This window comes from Lycium ferocissimum, chromosome 6 (assembly GCF_029784015.1).
Source record: "Lycium ferocissimum isolate CSIRO_LF1 chromosome 6, AGI_CSIRO_Lferr_CH_V1, whole genome shotgun sequence".
Classification (NCBI taxonomy): domain Eukaryota; kingdom Viridiplantae; phylum Streptophyta; class Magnoliopsida; order Solanales; family Solanaceae; genus Lycium; species Lycium ferocissimum.
The window spans coordinates 58,488,027-58,508,458 of NC_081347.1; the positions used below are offsets into that span (position 1 = coordinate 58,488,027).

General features: G+C 35.8%; 1 protein-coding gene and 1 pseudogene across 2 annotated transcripts in view; one reads left to right on the forward strand and one right to left on the reverse strand.

Annotated features, from left to right (window-relative positions):
* Positions 1–1,079: 1,079 nt before the first annotated feature.
* Positions 1,080–7,876, forward strand: LOC132059894 (putative late blight resistance protein homolog R1A-3; annotated as a pseudogene).
* Positions 7,877–8,789: 913 nt separating this feature from the next.
* LOC132059895 (serine/threonine-protein phosphatase 2A 65 kDa regulatory subunit A beta isoform-like) overlaps positions 8,790–20,432 on the reverse strand; it is a 12,222-nt gene continuing 579 nt past the window's right edge. Inside the window, exons 1-13 of one of the 2 annotated variants that reach the window (XM_059452741.1) lie at positions 17,712–17,867; positions 17,223–17,637; positions 16,682–16,928; positions 16,362–16,474; positions 14,606–14,685; positions 13,616–13,757; positions 13,443–13,523; positions 12,168–12,272; positions 11,371–11,553; positions 10,955–11,047; positions 9,649–9,788; positions 9,499–9,565; positions 8,790–9,337 (exon numbers count right to left, since the gene is read on the reverse strand). In XM_059452741.1, coding sequence (XP_059308724.1) covers positions 9,218–9,337; positions 9,499–9,565; positions 9,649–9,788; positions 10,955–11,047; positions 11,371–11,553; positions 12,168–12,272; positions 13,443–13,523; positions 13,616–13,757; positions 14,606–14,685; positions 16,362–16,474; positions 16,682–16,928; positions 17,223–17,615 — 1,764 coding nt within the window. In that variant the 5' untranslated portion in view covers positions 17,616–17,637; positions 17,712–17,867 and the 3' untranslated portion in view covers positions 8,790–9,217. Of the gene's footprint in view, positions 9,338–9,498; positions 9,566–9,648; positions 9,789–10,954; positions 11,048–11,370; positions 11,554–12,167; positions 12,273–13,442; positions 13,524–13,615; positions 13,758–14,605; positions 14,686–16,361; positions 16,475–16,681; positions 16,929–17,222; positions 17,638–17,711; positions 17,868–20,432 lie in introns of those variants that run through there. The other variant, XM_059452740.1, reaches the window with a different exon arrangement.

Here is a 20,432-nt window from a genome sequence, read left to right on the forward strand (position 1 = left end):
GTCAGGGGTATTTTTTGCCTTTTTTTTATTACTTAAAGTGTCAAATGAAAAACATTAAAAACCAGCGATTTGAGGGGCAAAATTAAATACCACCCAATGATAGGAGCATTTGTGTGAATTGCTCTCTGTTTACTTCCAAATACTGTTTTGCAACTTTAATCCATGATGATCACAAAGTTGACCTAGACCTCCACGTTCTCAAGTCTTTATCCTCGCTATAAATTACTAAAATAGTGCATGTAGCAGTTTGTTATTACTATTATGGTCGAACTCGCAATGTGAATAGCAGCTTGCCAGATCCCAGCACTAGCTAGCGGTAAGGAAACATCATAATTGCAAATTTCTCAAGACTCTTGTCGTATGGGTCAACAAATACAAACAAGACATAAGTCTAGAGGAAAAAATGTCGAAATTGCAAAGAAACTACCTTAACATCAAAGGCCACAATCCTCACCCTAATATATACTCCCTCCGTTCCAATTTATGTGAACCCATTTGACTGGGCATGACATTTAAGAAAGAGTGAAGACTTTTGAAACTTGTGGTTCAAAATAAGTCTTGAATATTTGTGTGGCTGTAAATCATTTCATAAAGTGAATTTGTTTCCAAATTAGAAAAGAGGGCACAGACTAAAAAGAAAATAGATTCACATAAATTAAAACAGAAAGAGTAGTATCCACTTGCAAATACTTTTAATGGGCAAGCATTAGAGTTACTCCCTCCATCTCAATTTATGTGATATAGTTTGATTAAGTACGGAATTAAAAAAAAATCAATACTTTTGAAACTTGTGATATAGAATAATCCATAGATATTTGTGTGGCTGTAAATCATTTTATTAGGGTAAAAAGGAAAAATTTCAAGTTAAATTATTTTTAAACATAGAAATATATCATTCTTTTTGAGACATACTAAAAAAAAATTGTATCACATAAATTGGAATAGAGGGATTATTAAATTGTCGGTGGGTGCATTAAAAATAAGAGTACAGAAAGACTTCTTAAACAAATCGGTCTACTTAAAAAAAAGGTATGTTTTCCGTATATTACGCTCTTTATATACGTAATCGCTGCAAGCTGAAAAACAAACTATATTCCTCTTTGAGAATAAACTCTAGCATTTACTAACCAAGAAAGAAAAAGACATGGCAGATGCAGTAGTGAATTTCCTAGTGGAAAACCTGTCACAGTTAATAAATGAAAATGTGAAACTAATTGGAAGTGCAAAGGGAGAGCTAGAAAATCTGTTGAAAGCAGTTCAACACCTAAAAGCCTTTTTAGATGATGCAGCAAAATCCCACAGTGACAGCAAACAGTGGAAAGTGTTGGTTGAGGATATTCAAAAAACAGTGCATAGAGCTGAGGATGCAGTTGACAAGTTCGTGGTTCAGGCAAAACTTCACCAAGACAAAGGTGCATTGAAGTTTTTTGATTGGAAACATTTGGCTACTGTTGGGAGTCTTGCAGTTGAGATTAAAGGCATCAATGGACAAATCAAGGAACTTCGTAATAGCAATCAATCTCTTCAAGCCAGCCCTGTTCTTCAGCATCCTGAAAGAGGTGCCCACGAGGTAGCTCAGGTATGTATGCCACTTGAAAAGCAGTACTAATCCATCTGTCTCAATTTACATGAAGATTTTTGAGTGAGTGCAAGTTTAAGCAAAAAAAAAAAGGCTTTTGAATGTTGTGATCTAAAATAAGTCAAATAAATTTTTGTGTTAGAAATCATTTCAATGAAGGGCAGATTGGGAATTTTAGAGTTACTCCCTCCATCCAATTTTTGTGACACCTTTCGGATTTCGAGATTCAAACAAATTTTTCTTTGACGTAATTTTTTCATTTTTTTTTAAATATTTTGAATTGTCAATTATTGTGACCTATAGTTCTTTTTACTTCGTTTTTAAATATGTAAATTGCATTTCAAAAAATTTAAGACTTTCATGCCTGAATCCAAGGTCAAATTAAATTGTTTGATTCTTAAAATTTGAATTGTGCAATATAAATTGGGACAGAGTGAGTAAATTGTTGTTAAATATAGAAAGATGTCATTTTTTTTAATTGGCTAAAAAGGAAAGTGTGTCATATAAATTGGGACGAAGAAAGTATATATTATGCAAAAATAAAAAATACTTCCCCGGTCCCAAATTATGTGACACTATCTTCCCTTGTTGGTCAATCAAAAAAGGAATGACAATTTTCTATATTAAGTACTCCTCCGTTTCAATTTATGTGACTGTGTTCGAATTATTTTCTTATTTCAATTTTTTCATATGCCTTTTAGATATTTTTAATTATTGTAGCTTATAATAATTTTTATAGTTTCCAAATGTGTAAATTTTAATTTGAAAAACTAAAAGATTCTATGTACAATGTACGGTCACAATTAAGAAAGTTTAAATATCGAAAAGTGAAAAGAGTCACATAAATTTGAAGACAGGGAGTAACAATTAATGTTAAAATGTTATTTTGCCTTTAATGAGACGATTTATAATTTATTTTAGATCACAAATTTTAAAAGTCTTTTTTTCTTCTTAAATTATATGCACAGTCAAACACTATTGTATAATTGGGTCGGGACGGAGAGAATATGGAAATATAAATTTATACTAGTCTGTGTTATTGTGTAATTTTTTTAATCTAAACGCGGGTCAACATATCATTCGCTTAATCACGATGGTCGAGCACTAGCTTAGATGTATGTGTCTTAAATTTTTTAGCATCGTTTGTTAAAAAAGTCGAGGTCATAACGAATCGAATTCTAATCTTCGTACATTAACAATCAACTAAAACACCATGTTACAGCTCCTTTTGGTATCTCAATTTTAAAAAAAAAAAAAAAAAAGGGTAAAAATCACAACTCGTCAAATATGTTAATTGATTTTTTAAAATGCCTAATCTACCCTTACATTATCAACCCTATCATTTTTGTTCACTTCTTTAAAATCATGATATTCTTATTCTCTAAAATCTATGTAACAAAATTTATCTATACAAAAAAAAAATAAGTACTATCTTTTAGACGAAAAAAGAAAGTAAGAAATACTAATTTAGTATATAAGTAAATGATGTCCTATAGTGAAATAAAATGAACAAAATAAGACAATTTAATTCTATCAATAATAATGTAAACTCTATAATCTAATATTTATTTATACAAATGAAAACAACAAAGAGTCATAACCTTATAAACATATTTCAATGTAGATGAAACAAAAATAATCAATAAAAATGAAGATATATTTTATAATAAATTCATAAAGATTATCTATTTATATTGTAAATGAATTTTAAATTATAATTATGTCAATCAAAATTCGTTCATCTATAAAGACAAAAGAGAATAAGAGTGAAGTAAATGTGAATATAGTTTTATTTGAAGAAGAAAGACACAATTAGATTCATCATCATCCAATTAAATATGAATACGATTACTACAAAAAAGAACTAACTTAATTATATATGTTAATCAAGTTATTCTACAACTAATTAATTAAATTAAAATTAAGTGAATAATCAAAAGGAATATTGAAAGAAACATAAGAAATTCTTATATACTAAGGCCCCGTTTGTCCATAGATACCAAAAAAAAATTCACTTTTTTTTTAAAATTTTGGAGTTGGAGTTGGAGTTGGAGTTGTGTTTCGCCATAATTGTTGAAATTGTAATTTTTGGTGAAATGTAGAAAAATTTTTGAAAAACAAGTTTTTTGAGTTTTTGGTATTCCGGAATACAACTTCAAGTTGTATTCGGAATTTTCATGGCCAAACGCTGATTCCGAAAAAAAGTGAAAAAAAATTCCGGAATAAAGTGAATAATTTCTATGACCAAACGGGGGCTAAATATCATACAATTTTATGTAAATATTTTTACCAGCATTTGATATGTCTTAAAATAATTTATGCTCATTCTTTTTGAGTTTTGGAAGATGCGTACTTGATATTATGTACACATACAATTATAAAGGCACGAAGCCTTAAAGAGAAATGTTGATCAAAATATTTACCTATTAAAATTATAAATGGATTTTACACTTGACAAAATTGTTACTCCTATTTAAGTATCTTTCCAATATTTAAAACTTTAAAATCAATTAAATACTTTTTTAAAACCTTTTCTTATTTGACAATATAGGAGGTCCTAATGTTTAGGACTTTAAGATCAATTAAGACGTATGGTATATAAATCGTTCCAGGTATCTGAATAATGCAACATTTAAGCAGTTCCTGAAACATTACTTTTGAACTTGTATATAATACATTTCAATATTATATTTGAATTGCTTTCCTACTTGAAGAATTTTGTTTTTCCTCTTCATTAACTTTTTGTGTAGTATTTGAAAACTACACGCAATTATTTTCGTAAGTTATTTCCAAAGGATATGCTCTTCTTATATAAAAGGGGGCTAAATTTACTACTTTGAAATATATGTTGTGTATCCATAGCAAAGCCATATTATGGAGGTACTTGCTGTAAGATACTGTAATAGTATTAGTAGTAGTAGAGAAAAAGGCTCAAATATGCCATCGAACTATCAGAAACGGTATATTCATGTCACTCGTTAATAGTTGGGCATAAAAATGTCACCGCCTTGAGACATTTGGTCCATTCATGCCATTAATCACTAACGGAGCTCTACTACGACTACATTTTGCCACGTGGCATTATCTAAAGCCTTCATTACTTACCGGCCTCCACCCCTCACCCCTTTTAACGAGTGTCATACGTGAGTCATTTCGTTAAGTTAGTGTCATGTTTGAGCGTCATATTTGAGCCTTTCCCGAATCCCTTGCAGCAAGGACACCCCAAATGGAAAAAGCCTTGCAGCAAAATAGAACATAACTAAGTTGGCAGACTGCGAATAAGATATGACAAAATATTAACTAAAGGACTTAGATTTTTGTTACTTTCCTATGTCACTCTGTTTTCTGATGTGATCTATTTGATTATCTTAAAAAGGGTCCTTCTTTGGAGGATGCGGAAGTGGTCGGGTTTGATGAGGAAGCTGACAAAGTGATCAAGCGACTTGTTGAAGGACCGGCAAAATGTCTCGATATTGTCCCAGTAGTGGGTATGCCCGGGCTCGGAAAAACTACACTGGCAAGAAAAATCTACAATGATTCGAGACTTTCGTATGAATTTTTCAGTGTCATTTGGGTTTTCGTAGGGCAAACTTACAATATAAAGGACATTTTCCTTAATATTCTCAAATTCTTCACGAAACACATTGAAGAACATCAAGGTGAGGATGTGGACAAATTAGCTAAGATAATAAGTGGTTTTATGAATAAAGGAGGTAGATGCCTCATTGTTTTAGACGATGTGTGGGCACAGGATGTCATTGATGTGTGAAGAAAGTTTTCCCAGAAAACAAAAAAGGCCACCGAATTATGATGACAACTCGCAAAGGCATTGTGGCTAAATATGCCAATAAAGATCCTCACAACCTGAAATTTTTGACTGAAGGAGAAAGTTTTCAGTTGTTGGTAAAGAGAGTTTTTGGCAAGGAAAGTTGTCCTGATGATTTAGAAGGACTTGGAACAAGGATTGCAGGAAAATGTAGTGGAGTACCACTTGCTGTAGTGGTGATTGCCGGAGCATTAAGAGGTCGCCCCAACAGAAATGATTGGCAAAGAGTTGAGAGAAATGTGGTGGAGCATCTGATAAATAAGGATGATCCTAAGAGCTGCTTGAAATTTGTGGGGATGAGTTACGATCGTTTGCCCCAAGAAATGCAGACATGTTTCTTGTATTCTAGTGTCTTCCCTCGAGGCTTCGATATCCCTTCTTGGAAATTGATTCGTTTGTGGATAGCGGAGGGGCTAATAAAGCCCCAGCACACGTACACTCTTGAGGAGATAGCTGAGTTTTATTTGAATGATCTTGTCAATAGGAATTTAGTGATATTGGTGCAAAAGAAGTCTGATGGTCAAATGAAAACATGTCGTCTTCACGACATGATGCATGAGTTCTGCAGAACAGAGGCTAGTAACAAATGGCTTTTCCAGGAAATACGTCTAACGTCTGATAAAGCTATTCCGTCCATTCAGAACCAAGATACTTATCGTCGATTGTGCATTCAACCCTTTATTTTGAATGAGTTTCTCCTTGATAGACCTCCTGCAGAACATGTTAGATCTTTCTATTGTTTTTCTTCAGAACAAAAACAAATCGAGCTGTCTACTAATGACATCAAACTCATCCACAAATCGTTTCCACTTATGAGGGTCTTGGACATTGAATCCCTCAAATTTAGTTTCTCCAGGGATTTTAGCAAGCTATTTCATTTGAGGTATGTTGCCATCTCAGGTGACTTCAAGTCCCTTCCTCCGTCCTTTGGTAAATTTTGGAACTTACAAACTCTTGTATTCAATACGAGTACCTCAGAGTCCACCCTTGATGTAAAAGCCGACATATGGAACTTGTTACAATTAAGGCATTTCCACACTAACATACCTGCAAAATTGCCACCCCCCGCTACCACGACAGGTAAAACTTCTTGTCTACAAACTCTTTCTTTGGTTGCACCAGAAAGTTGCAAGAAAGATGTGCTAGCAAAGGCTTGTCATCTCAAAAAATTGAGCATCCGAGGGCAAATGGCAGCTTTTCTTGATGCTGAGAAGGGTGGAATCAACAATCTTGAAGAGCTAAAGTGCCTGGAACATTTGAAACTGTTGAATGATGTTCATTACATGAATAAAGCAGTTCACCTTCCTGCAGCATTCTCCAGCCTTGTACGTACAGTGAAGAAGTTAACTTTGGCAAACACAAGGTTTTCTTGGAGCGATGCGAATAGATTGGCAAAGTTGGAATCCCTGGAGGTGCTAAAGTTGAAAGAAAATGCAATCATGGGTGTGTCTTGGGAGCCGGAGAAAGGAGGTTTTAGCGCGCTGCAGGTCTTGTGGATTGAAAGGTCAGAATTAGAATATTGGGAGGCATCGAATCTTCACTATCCAATACTTCGGCACCTTGTTCTTATCTCCTGTGATAAACTGAAGGCTCCGCCACCCGGGTTGGCCGATATACCTAAGTTTCAAGAGATGAGACTGGACAACACAAGCAAAACCGCAGTCAAATCTGCAAAAGAAATAGAAAGCAAGAAACCGAAATTCAAGCTCACGATATTCCCTCCTGAAACTGATTCCAAGCGCACACAGTGAAGTTGAAAGGTCAGTCGAATTCATTTGCATTGAAATGATTAAATTTATATTATAGTCTTCACTAATTGTCCTGCTGGCGTACATTATTCATGACTGCATCTGTCTCATATAGCAATCTATGAAATTCCATAACTAACCAATTCTTTCCTTGCATTGTTAATTGTAGTCTGCTCTTACGCGTACGATGGCTCGACCATGATTTGGAATAGAAAAATACTATCTGTTTATTTCTAACATAATTGACGTTTGTTGTGCTATACTATATGGATTCTTGTGGATGATTTATTATAGTTTCTTTGAAACCTATTTACTACAGTTTTCCTCTCTTTGTTACCGTCATTCATTTACTAATTTTCCTCCTTTCTGCAGGACAGAGTTTGGACATTGAGTTTGCTGGAAGTCAGGGGTAATCAACAAATTGCTGGAGTATTGTGATTTTGAAATAAGGCTAGGTCTATTGCATTTCAAGTTCCCCTAAATGTGGAATGTTTTTGTTTTCTCGGTTGTGAGGCTGTTTGCATCTTTCCTATTATGTTATGGTTGTATTTGCTTTGTTTCATTCTTGTAAAGTGTTGCTTTTATCTATCATTGTTTTTGTTAAAAGACACGTTGCTCCCAACAAGCATGCTGTTGTAAGTCTTATTAACTTGGTATCTTAGCTTTCAGATGAGTTCTAGTCAATTATTTTTTAAATGGAAGGTTTCAAGTTCATATTATGAATCCATACTGTTCAGACAATACTGCATTATAACTTCCCATTTTCTAGTAAATATCGGTATAACCAGCAATCTAAAATGCTCCTTTTGAAAGTTGGAAACAGAAAGAAGAATGAAAATGCACTAGTTCAATGTAAGATAACTGATTTGAACGAGAGATGAATCTTCACCTGCATCATCGCGTACTCATGAGTACTACTGATAGGAAAATCAATAAGCTTTCTCAGGGAAAGTTATCTTCCTTAAATGTATAGCACTGGACTACAACTAAATTGGGACGCTTCTCTTTCACTTGAGCAGGTAAATTTTAGATTTTTATTATACGAGAGCAAGTAAATATCATTGTATTTAGTGATTTAGAGAAAGTAATTAATATCGTTGGTTGGCTTACATTTGTGGCTAAAACCAGTTAAGAGCAATTTGCACGATTGCTCTTATTAGGGGATGACCTTTAATTTTTGCCCTTCGCCTAAAAACCCATGGGTTCCGGACAGTGGCGGAGCCAAAATTTTCACCTAGGGAGTTCAAAAATATGAAGAAGTAAATACACAAAGAAGCTAAGGGGGTTCAACATCTGCTGTATATACATAAAAAAATAATTTTAATCTTATATATACACTATAATTTTTCGCCGAGGGGGTTCGGATGAACCCCTAGAGCCTACCTAGCTCCGCCACTGGTTTCGGGTTCGAACCCTCGCTCAGTCAAAAAGGCGGTCCAACAAAGAGGCGAAGTAGTGGTATCTTTCTTTCCATTACGGACGACACGCTTCGCCTGCTCCCTCCCTGTGTCCACTTTAAAAAAAAAAAATATTCGCAAAGCAGAGTTTGAATTTCCGCAGAATTTGCCTGCAAAACTCAACCAAAAGTTAACTGTACACCTGAGCAAACCACCCAACCACCCACACCAAAAACAGATGATTTTCAAACTTCCATTATAATAATAACTGGTAACCTTAGATTGAAATCAAGTCCAATACGAACCTCATCTACACCGGACAATGATCATAAAACAGAATGGTCATGACACTTGGGCCAACTAAATGGTCTAGACAAAACTCGGCATGCACCAAATATAACAGCTTAAGTAACTAGAAAGAATCTGAAAAGCGATATCATGCACTCAAAGATACTAATTAGTCAGTCTAGCAGCCAATTTACACATAAAGACTTGAGTTACTGTCAGAAGTATTTCAGATTGACACGTCCTAAGGTTGGTAAAAGTTAAGACTCCCAAATCTCAAACAGATGCATTTCACTTTCTGCCTTCCCTTCTTGTTTCCTGGTGTGAGGGCATAATCCCAGACTACCAAAGAGGATTTGACGACAGATTTCTGGAAATATCTCTAACTTGACACCATGACATTATCAATCGAATGAAGTGCTTGATTCGCATAAAAACGAACATCGACATCAGGGTCCTCAGCTAGCTCCACTAAACTAGGGCGAATCGTTTTCTCCCCTACCTGGCAATTAAAAGAGGCTTAAAACGTCAGCACAAAGGTATAGGGAGGATATGCAAGTTAAAACTGTCTTCAACGAACAAACAACGTAGGTAAGCTCAATCTTTATTTCAACTAAACCAAGTACACATAATCCAAAACAAAAGGTAGATTGGAGTTCTTACTGATTGGTCAACGATGGGGATAAGGGACTGCAACACCTTTGCAACATTAAATTTGATGTTGGGCACTCTGCGGAAGAAATGGAATTGGACCATTAGTTCTACGAACTGATGCATATAATGACTTCAACAAAAATGGAAGAGCAAAAACACCTGTCCTTTGAGGCCGTAATAACCACTGGCAGCAACTTAGAACATGTTATCTCAGAACCCATCACAGGTGCAAGTAAAGAAATTGCTCTAAGTATTGTCATCCGGTACAAATAATGTGAACTATTAATCACATCCAAGACCTGCGAAGAGATGACATGTTTAAACAGGGGAGAAACAGAAAACAAGCTTGATATCAGACATGGTCAAACCAAGAGTATGAATAATGCAAAATACTAATCATATCCAGGAACTGCAAACAAATGGCCATGCATTAACCAATGAGAAACAGAAAACAAGCTGATATCAAACATGGTCAAATCGAGTCTCTGAAACTAAGGTTGGCCATGATGAATTATTACTTCTGTCTCAAGAATCCACAAAATCCAGGATTAACCCTTAAACCTGACAATTTTAATTTTTCTTTTTCTCCTGCCTTTTGCTTTTGGGAGGAATTGGAATGATTATCAAATGAGAAATCAACCCTTGGGGGATACTCCAAGAATGACTGTCAAAACAGAAACCAACTCAACCCTCCCTACCATTCTGCCTAATATTCATTTATCAACAGCAAAACAATTTCTCCCGAGACTTTTATTTGGAAATTTGCAATATAACCAGCACTTCAGCTTTGAAATCATCAGACAAACCTGAGGAACTATATGCTGCATTGCCCACTCTGGACCAAATTCTTCTGTCTCAAGAATCCACAAAATCCAGTATTAACCCTTAAACCTGACAATTTTTATTTTTATTTTTCTTCTGCCTTTTACTTTTGGGAGGAATTGGAATGATTATCAAATGAGAAATCAACCCTTGGGGGATACTCCAAGAATGATTGTCAAAACAGAAACCAACTCAACCCTCCCTACCATTCTGCCTAATATTCATATATCAACAGCAAAACAATTTCTCCCGAGACTTTTATTTGGAAATTTGCAAGATAACCAGCACTTCAGCTTTGAAATCATCAGACAAACCTGAGGAACTATATGCTGCATTGCCCACTCTGGACCAAATTCTTCTGTCTCAAGAATCCACAAAATCCAGTATTAACCCTTAAACCTGACAATTTTAATTTTATTTTTCTTCTGCCTTTTACTTTTGGGAGGAATTGGAATGATTATCAAATGAGAAATCAACCCTTGGGGGATACTCCAAGAATGATTGTCAAAACAGAAACCAACTCAACCTTCCCTACTATTCTGCCTAATATTCATATATCAACAGCAAAACAATTTCTCCCGAGACTTTTATTTGGAAATTTGCAAGATAACCAGCACTTCAGCTTTGAAATCATCAGACAAACCTGAGGAACTATATGCTGCATTGCCCACTCTGGACCAAATTCTTCTGCAAGTCGCTTTAAGTTATTAGCTGCAGCGTCTCTGATTGAACAAACCTGAACCACATAAGCAAACCAGTAAGGAAGAACCAAATGCTCAATATAAGCAATTCTCTTTGACGTGTATCAACAATAGCAGAGAAGATAATAAGTCAGTAATACAGAAATTACAGTTGGTTTCAATTCAAAAGAAGAAATATGCTTACTCTCTTCCACTGACAATGACAGAGAGTGAAAGAGATGCACTCACGTAACAAGAGCAAAGTTTTTATGCCTCTCATTTTCTAGGTTACATAGCCAACGTTTGTGTTACTAAACGAAAAAAGAAAAAAGAAAAAAAAAGGTTCCATATCTACTCACTAGCTTAACCACATACCAACCTTGTCCTGTAACCAATGCATGCAAAGGGTGCCAAGCTTATCATCAAAAAATCCTACACCCAACTGACTGGCCAACAGAGGTATGTATTCTATTATAGCCAGACGAACTCGCCAATGCCTATCCTCTGCCAGCTCAACAATAGCTGGCAACAGAGATTGGGATAATAAATCAATTCCAATCACCTGTAAAATTGGAGCAACTAGATTTAGTCCCGAAGAAAGCTGCAAGATAATTGCAATGAACCAATAAATAGAATGACTAAACATAAAAAGAGTCATGATTAATGAATTTACCCTTCATTAAGAAAAACATAAAGAGAACCATGATATGTCATGCAAGTAAAAGTAGAATGGTAAGTCAAAAAGAAAAACTAAAAATTGATATAAAAACATCTGAACAAGACAAATAATTAGGAAACAAATCTGGGGAGGAGCACTTGCTATTCATTCAAGTTTCCCAACCACGCATCAGTTTGTACCAGTATGGTCTTTTTTTTTTTAAATTGGTAACTGTTGTACCAGTATGGTCTTTCGCAACCCGTCTCGGTAATAAAGATAAGAATGCATCTTAATATCTATATCCTAGAAATGTGGGATCATAAAAAAAAAAAAAAAAAAAAAATAGGAATAAGAAGGTAAAGGGGCATCACACTATCCTAGGTTGACTTGAATGACTTTATTGAACTTCAATTTCCTTCTTTATCTGGGAGATTATCAGTCATAAAGAACACTAATAACAAACGGAAAGCATGAATCAGAAGGAGCTAGCAAGAACAAGGCTTGAACATATAACCAACCTGATTGACTTGATCAAGTTTGCTAATGATGTTGAGGCGCACATCGGGAAATTCATCCTTTAGAAGGGAAAGAAAAATTGGAAGAAGATGTTCAATGGTTGCATCCTGCATGAAATGTTGAGAATGATTTTTTTATAATTTCATCGGCAAAGATCAAAAGGAGAGGCAGACAAACTGGGAAAGAACCAAACACAAAAATCTCTTTTGACGGCACATGTTATATTATGCTACGGCAGAACAAGTTACCAACTTGAAAGCCAAAAAGTATAAAAGGCACATTGCCTACACAAATAGTTTATTTGCCAAGCTCTTTAAATCTGCTAATTTTGATAAGCGACGTTTGTCAAATGGAGTTATAGTCTTATAGAAAAAGCACTTGGGAGATTACCGTGTTTGTGTTCAGTGACATCATTTAAAAGGGGCTTTTGTTAGAATTAGAGAAGCAGTGTACGCTAGGACAAAATGCTTTGAGTGTCGAGAACATGTAACTTTAAATTAATATTATCTCAATATAAGTGATTTAAAATATGTATCATACGGGACGTTAATTAACTTGTCAACTTCGTTTAATTCAATAATAAGAAATACAAATCACAAAATAGAGAGACTTGAAAGAGAGAGAGAGACTTTGGTCGTAGATGTGGTATTAAATCATTGATAATAGTGTGGTAAATATAAATTTTTTAGCAAGTACCTTTTAGTAATGAAAATATTAAAAACAGCTTCTGCTTCTAAGGAGAAGCTAATTTTTTCAGCTTCTTCCCGATAGCAGAAAAGCAGCTTCTGCTACTATTCGAAAGAGCTTTTTCCCAGAAACTCGATTAGACACCATAAATCTCCAAGATAAGCATCTCAAAAGAATCACTCTTTAGTTTCTCAAGAGTCTGGCCAAACAGGCTATAAGAAAAAATAAAGGATGAATGTATAAATTGCATCATATCAATAATGAGCAGAACCTACTTAGATCTCATCAAGTCATACTGGTCTATTTTTTCCTCCAAAATGTAGATTTTTCTAAAAGGTCCAAATGTAGTTATTTTAGCAAGAGCAGTAGAAAGCTTCTAAAAGTTAACTTAAATGCAAATGCTGTCACCTAAAGCAGTAACATATTGCAGATAATGAAAAAGTCTCCGGTGCAACAAATCCAACAAGTATCATGGTAAATTCTACCAGTTGATAATGCTGCATATATTACCATATGTAGCATACATAAATACATGATTAATATTTTCTCATCTGGAATCTACAACATGAATCGAGAAAAAGTTCCATCACCTTTCCCAAGACAGGAGCCATCCCCATTATAACCGAAGCCAAAGCAGATCTAACATGCTGCGAAGAGTCTGATGACAATTCCTATAACATTTAAAAACTCAATTACATTAGGAACAGTTGGAAAGAAAGCTGTAACTAAAAGCTCTTGAACAGGTAAACAAGGATGTATTTACCTTCACACAGGGAAGAATGTGCTGTATAGCAAGCTCAGGATTAAGAATCCGACTGAATTTGGTGACTTTCCCTGCAGCTGCTATACGCACCTCAGCTTCATTATCCCGCAGCAAACGCACATAAGCAGGAACCAAGTCCGTCCTTAAGCCATGATCACCAACAATCAGATATCACACAGCAAAAAACTTCTCCAGATGGTAAGCAAGCTAACAGTCATTGGCAGAGAAACACATGCATGGACACTTAGCAACAGAGAATCCTTTACTAATTTGACATCAACCACGTGAATTTCAAAAAAAAAAAAAAAAAAAAAAAAAAAACAATCTGAAAAATTTGACATCAACCACGCCACCTATCATGATTGTTGAGAAAATGGTAATGAGTCGAACCTCAAAAGATAGCTCATGAGTCATGAGGTGAGAGTTGCCCAAGACCATAAACGACACATCAGATCATTCCCTCAGCCAATGTGGTACCCTTAACACGCCTAGGACTGGACATCTGGAGCGTGGACAATATAACATGGGACACAATACTGGGTAAAGCAAGAATTCGTATAGGTCTTAGAATATGACTTAGTTTACACATAATGCACCTATGAGATGGAGACAATTTTAATGAGCTAATTTTACATGTAAAACAGACATGTGATAGTAAACAAGTATTTGGTAAACCCAACCACATAAAATATGTTTAAGAGAGATCTTGGTGCATGTTGATACATTATGATTTTGCTTACAAGAATCATCAAGAATCACATAAAGCTAAAAATTAGAAGACAATAACATATCATTAGAAGTTTTGGCTGGTATGCCGATAATATCATTACAAATGAAAGAAAAACAGCACAATAAAATTAAACAAATGCCATAAGAGTAGATTTCACAAAGTAAGATATATCATTACAAATGAAAGAAAAGCAGCACAATAAAAATTAGACAAATGCCATAAGAGTAGATTTCACAAAGTAAGATATATGAGTTGAGTACCTGGTGGGCTCAGGTCCTACAGCTTCACAGAGCTCATACAACTGGTTTGCGACCACATATCGTACACGCCAAGACTTGTCCTGGCCATTTTGAGAAACAAACTCGTGGTTAAGTTGAAAAAGAAACCCATTTAAAAGAAACTAGGTACATAATTCTCCCCTTCGAGAAGCAAAGCACAAACAATCTATCAGGAAAAAGATAACATACTATAAGGCATGACCGTATGAGCAGACACAACAACTAAGGTTTAAAGGATAACAGAAGATCAGCCAAATACAATAGAAATCATCATATATATCTTGTATGCAAACACACACACATATATATTGAGGTGCTAAAAGCAATCAATTGGAAGTCCGACAAATAAATATAAGCAGAAAGTTTTGTGTAAACAAGCTGTGATTCGATATAAGCCAGGACAAAAGTACAAGGGTAAACCAGGTTCCCTGATCAATAATAATGAAGTAATAAACTTAAATAAGAAGTCCTAACTGAACCTAGTTATTCTGCTAGAGATCACTGATCAGATTTTCATTGTGGTGAACCTACAATTTTGGGCGACCGGACAATATTAGTTTCTGGAAAGTGGAAATTAAATTGACCATCTGAACAACCTTTTCCAGCCAAGTAAGAGATGTTTACATTTACTAATCCGAATAGGAGATAAAGAAAGCTTACAGTGCAGCTTTCAGATGTTCCCATTGTGGATTGTTCTTAAATATTGTATCTACTAGCGACACATTTAGAGTACTTTCATACTATTTTCCACCTTTTCTTATTCTCTTATTGTTATATTTCATCCGCATGTTATACTCCCAAAATGATGCTTGCTCTGTCCTGCTCTTCCTCAATTTCAGTCCTGCCTACCTGCCACAAGAATCCAGCACTAATACTAAGTCCCATTAATTCCCCAACTAATCCATCCACTAGTTATGGTACGTATTGTTCCTATTTTCACTATCGACCATTGGCAAGTGAATCTCAGTTTTCCAACTTCACATTTTTACAAGCTTCATTATGTCATGCTTTTTGTATTGTATAAAACTAGTAAAAGCATTTGGACTTATAAAAAGACACTAGCAAAAGCATATAATGAGTATGACTAAACCAACAATCAATCATATCACTCTATCAATATAAGAAACTAATTTTGAAACAACTTCACTCTAGTTTTTGCAAATATTCAGAATTAATTCCGGAGGTAACTCTTTGAACTTCCTAAGGGTCATTCCAACCATTAAGATCTTGCATAAGGACCGCATCGTATCAGGAGTCTTCAGCCACTGATTCGTCTTTCTTTTACATTCCACTACTTTGCTAGATTTGTGTAAACTATAGTATAGATTTCTCAAACAGCAAGTAATGACCCTTATCATAACTTAGACAGTCGAGCTCAAAAACTCCCTATTTCCTGCAGCTTCTCTGAGAAAGTGGTTATGATTTAACCTCAAAGTGTAATATCTTAAATTACAAGATCACAACGATATGGACATTCTAAAATCCATCAGAACTATACTATTAGGTAGCAAACCACAAAATAGACTTACAGAGATGATGAGAAATACAGATAACGAAAAAAATAGCAATAAAATAAGTTGCTAACATCACTCCAACAGCTCTTCAAACAATTAAAAAAGTAACCAACTATATGCAGGATTTGATCCTAAAACTACAAATGAATGCACGAATCTGAACAGATGAAAGATTTAAAGAATCTGTGAGTGCCCAAGTAGCATGATTTCAAACATAATCTAACCTGAGAGAAGTTGACAATGACAGGAAGAATATGTGCAACACAATCCTGGGGCTCCAGCAACTTGCCTAGTGCAGCACAGCCCTCAACTGCTAGTAAGCGTACAGAATCTTGATCTGAAATCAAGACACAGTAGAGTAACCACAAACACTCAAATCGGTTCTACAACACATCCTATAGACAATTAATTGGAAGAGCTGAAGGGCCATTTACTGCTACAAGTAGCGGGCTGCCAGAAGAAGTTGATCCTTACATGTCATGAACTGGGAATGACTAGACTAAATAGTTACAATCATAAGGGGCAACTTAAGTTAAAATATTACCATCCTGTGTAAGATCCTCAAATATTGTCATGATGTCAGTCTTGAGGTAAGCTGGTTCGATAGTAGCAGCAAACTTCCCCAAGTTGGTCGCAGCTGACCTTCTCACCATAGGCATGTCATCTTGACACAACTGGCTATATATGGACCGGAGCTCTGTCTTTAACATCTCAGGGGCACTTGGGTAAGCAATGTGAAACAGTCCACAAGCAGAAACTCTAGCCGTGAACCACTCACCACGGGCCAGCCTCTAATGATTGTGGGGACAAAAAGAAGATATAGAAACAAAATGAAAAAGACCAAATCAAATACTGTATTTTGTGACTGGCCATGACAAAATATGTCAGGATACAAATGAAGTTTTGACGCTCAATACTCTGAGTTTACATGTTACTATAAATTTCCAAATTGCAAGACACTAAAATACTTGCAACTAAATGCTCTTTGGAAGTTTATCTGACTATGATCTCTAAAATCATGAATAATAGCATTCCTTACAACAAGTGATGAGAGTTAAAATAAACAACAAAAGTGTGGGGCAAACCTTCACAAGAGGGACAAACCAATCAAGCAAATCACTCTCCCTCATCTGGGATCCAATTCTACACAATGACTCCACAGCTTTGTCCCTCACAGAGGTCTCCTCTACAGTGCAAAGGGTTTCCAGAGGTGGGATTAACACATGAGCGTGCTCCACTCCTCCAACATAAGGAATAAAAACACCCAACTCTCCTGCCATGGTAAGTAGCACCTCATCGTCGTCGTCATTGTTTTCGCTCAAAAATGGGATCAACTCCCTCCTGGTTGTTTCCTCACCGAGTGCTCGTGCAATAGTAGATAACCTCCTAAAAGAATTCAACCGCAATTGAATGTCGTCATTCTTCAGCTCATCTATTAACACAGCTATTGGGTACAATGGCTCATCAATCATTGCCATGTGTATTGTGCTTTCCTTACAGCTGCAATTGCAAAGATAGATGATTAAGAACTACAACAAGCAAAATGACTCAACAGAAAAGGAGAGAAATTTGACCAGCTTTTTCATTACGACCATACGCTGTCTTGACTACTGAGAATTCATAACTCAATCTAAGCAAGAACCCTTCTTCATCCCCCAGCTGGAACGAAAAGATAAACACAATGCAAAAAAGGAAAGAAAGCTGGTCCACACACCACCATAATTACTAAAAGGGAAAAGGGTCAAATTTGACCCAGTACTATCCGAAATTGAGCAACTCTACCCTCGGTCATACTTTAATCTAATCTAACCCCTACCATTAGGAAAAAGTCTCATTTTTTTCCCTCAACCCCTAACAGAGATCCAACCTAAAAAACAACAGTGGATATTTATAAATCATTGTCAAAAGCTATGTTACTCAGACTCTTCACTTTCGGTGCCGCGCCCGTGTCGACACGACACGGGTGTGGGTGTAGGTGTGGGATCCGTACCCGATCTGGTCAACTGATTTTGGATACTTTGACCAAAATCGACGTAGAAATTATGGACAGATGCAATGATTTCTTTAATCAAAACTAAAGCTAAGGTGAAATTGAATAAAATGGAATACCTTGTATATAAAAATTTCTATGTCACTCTGTTTCCTATTATCTCCTTCGGGGATTCTCCTCATGATCAATATGTTTTCCTCAAGTTTTCCACATAATATTCCATAATTTAGGTTTTATAAATCTATTTTTAGATATTTGAATTTGTTTAGCCGAATCCCCGCACCCGTATCCATAACTGGATCCGTATCCCCGAATCTTAAAATTTAGATCATGAAGGATCCAATATCTAGATCCACACCCATATCGGACACCCGCACCCGAGTCCGAGCAACTTAGGTCAAAAGTAATAGGGTATATCTAGACCTTTTCCCTCGAGATATTTCGAAACATGGAGTTCACCCTTTTTGAGCTCCGTTAATAGCCGGGCAACTATGATATATTCGCTTACGGCTAGGGTATGAGAGGACCCGAAGCATAAACGGAGGTTAAATTGAAAGAATTTCGGATAGTACAAATTTACGATGTGTTTGAAACGAAGGGAAATGTTTTCTTGGAAAACAAGTGGTTTCTTTCTTATTTTCTAGTGTCTTGTAAGTCGGCCAAAAAAAAAAAAAACTATCCCAAAAATATTTATATGTAATATAGCAAATCACTATTTTCTAGTGTCACTTGTGAAACTTGTTTCCGTACTTACATTATAGAAGTCATTTTCCTCATTCTTTAAGAAAAAATGTTTTCTGTTATGAGCTCAAATTGTAATAATGTACTTCCCTTTTAATTGTAAGTAATTAGTTGAATAAGGTGATGGATTAGCTTAGCTGGACAATTAGTAGTTAATTGATTAGGTCCAGAAATTAGTTAGAAGTCCAGAAAGTAGTTAGAAGCAGTTAAGGCAGGCGCGTGGGAGAGTTAGTTACAGGCACACGCGCCCAGTCCAAAAATCAGTTACTTTACTGTAACTGCATTTGCCGCCTAATTCAGCTATATAGATCTACTTCTCCATTGTGTAAGGCATGTTTTTGACATCAATGAAATAAGAACTCATTTCTAGCTCTATTCTCATTCTCATTCTATCTTTCTAGTTGTTCTAGAGTGAATCAAGAAGGGTTAATTCCCATCTTTAGGATCATTCAATTTGTTATCTAGCTGTGTAAATTTCCAGTCCGCATCATTGGTATCAGAGCCTCGATCTTTTGATCTGTAAAATGGGAGACCATAACACTCGTATGCAAGAGCTAAGAAGGGAAGTTGACTCCTTAAAGGGATCAATAGAGGGAGTTGTCAGTTCTGTTGCAGAAATGCAACAAGCTGTGGATACTAAGATGGCACAAGCAATGGAGGAAATCAAGAGGTTGTTACTGGGGAACAGAAATGCTCCGGTTCAAGTCGAAGTAGAGAGGAATGGTGTACAGGAGGAAGACAACCATAGAGCAAACAGAAGACCTCATGTAGAAATCAATGGGCCTGAGTATAGAGGACAAGCTGGACTTAGAGATCAACTCACAAACCATAGATACCAGATGGAATTCCCAAGTTTTGATGGCACTAAGTTGAAGGAATGGCTATACAAGTGTGAGCAGTTCTTTGAAGTAAGTGAGATCCCTGATGATGAAAAGGTAAAGATTGCTTCCTGTAAGTTGGAAGGCAAGGCATTACAATGGCACCAAGCCTATATGAAACAAAGGTTAACAAGGGATTGGCCAAGATGGGGAGAATACATCAATTGCCTGTACTCCAGGTTTGGTACTGAGCTTTTTGATGACCCCATGGGAGACTTCAAAGATTTAAGGCAAGTAGGTTCTGTTCAAGAGTATGTTGATATCTTTGATGAATTACTTACTAGAGTTGATCTTTCTGAAGAGTATATAGTTAGTTGTTTTGTGAGAGGGTTAAAACCTGAAATTGGGATGACAGTTAAAATGTTAGGCCCAAGAAGTTTGGCTAAGGCCATTAGCTTGGCAAGGATCCAAGAACAGACATTAGACATTCAGCAGCAAGTTTTCTTCCAAAATTTCAATCTGTCAACCTCCAGAAATACCACTAGATTTACACCATCTTTCCAACCTCATAACCAACCTTACTCCAAGCCATATAACCCTTCTAAATCAACCCATGTTCCTAGACCAATAAGCACTACTACCCAAAACACTAAGTACCAACAGTTCTAAACCAGTTTTTAGAAATCCAAAACTACTTACTCCTGCTGAGATGGAAGAAAGGAGGAGAAAGGCTTGTTACAACTGTG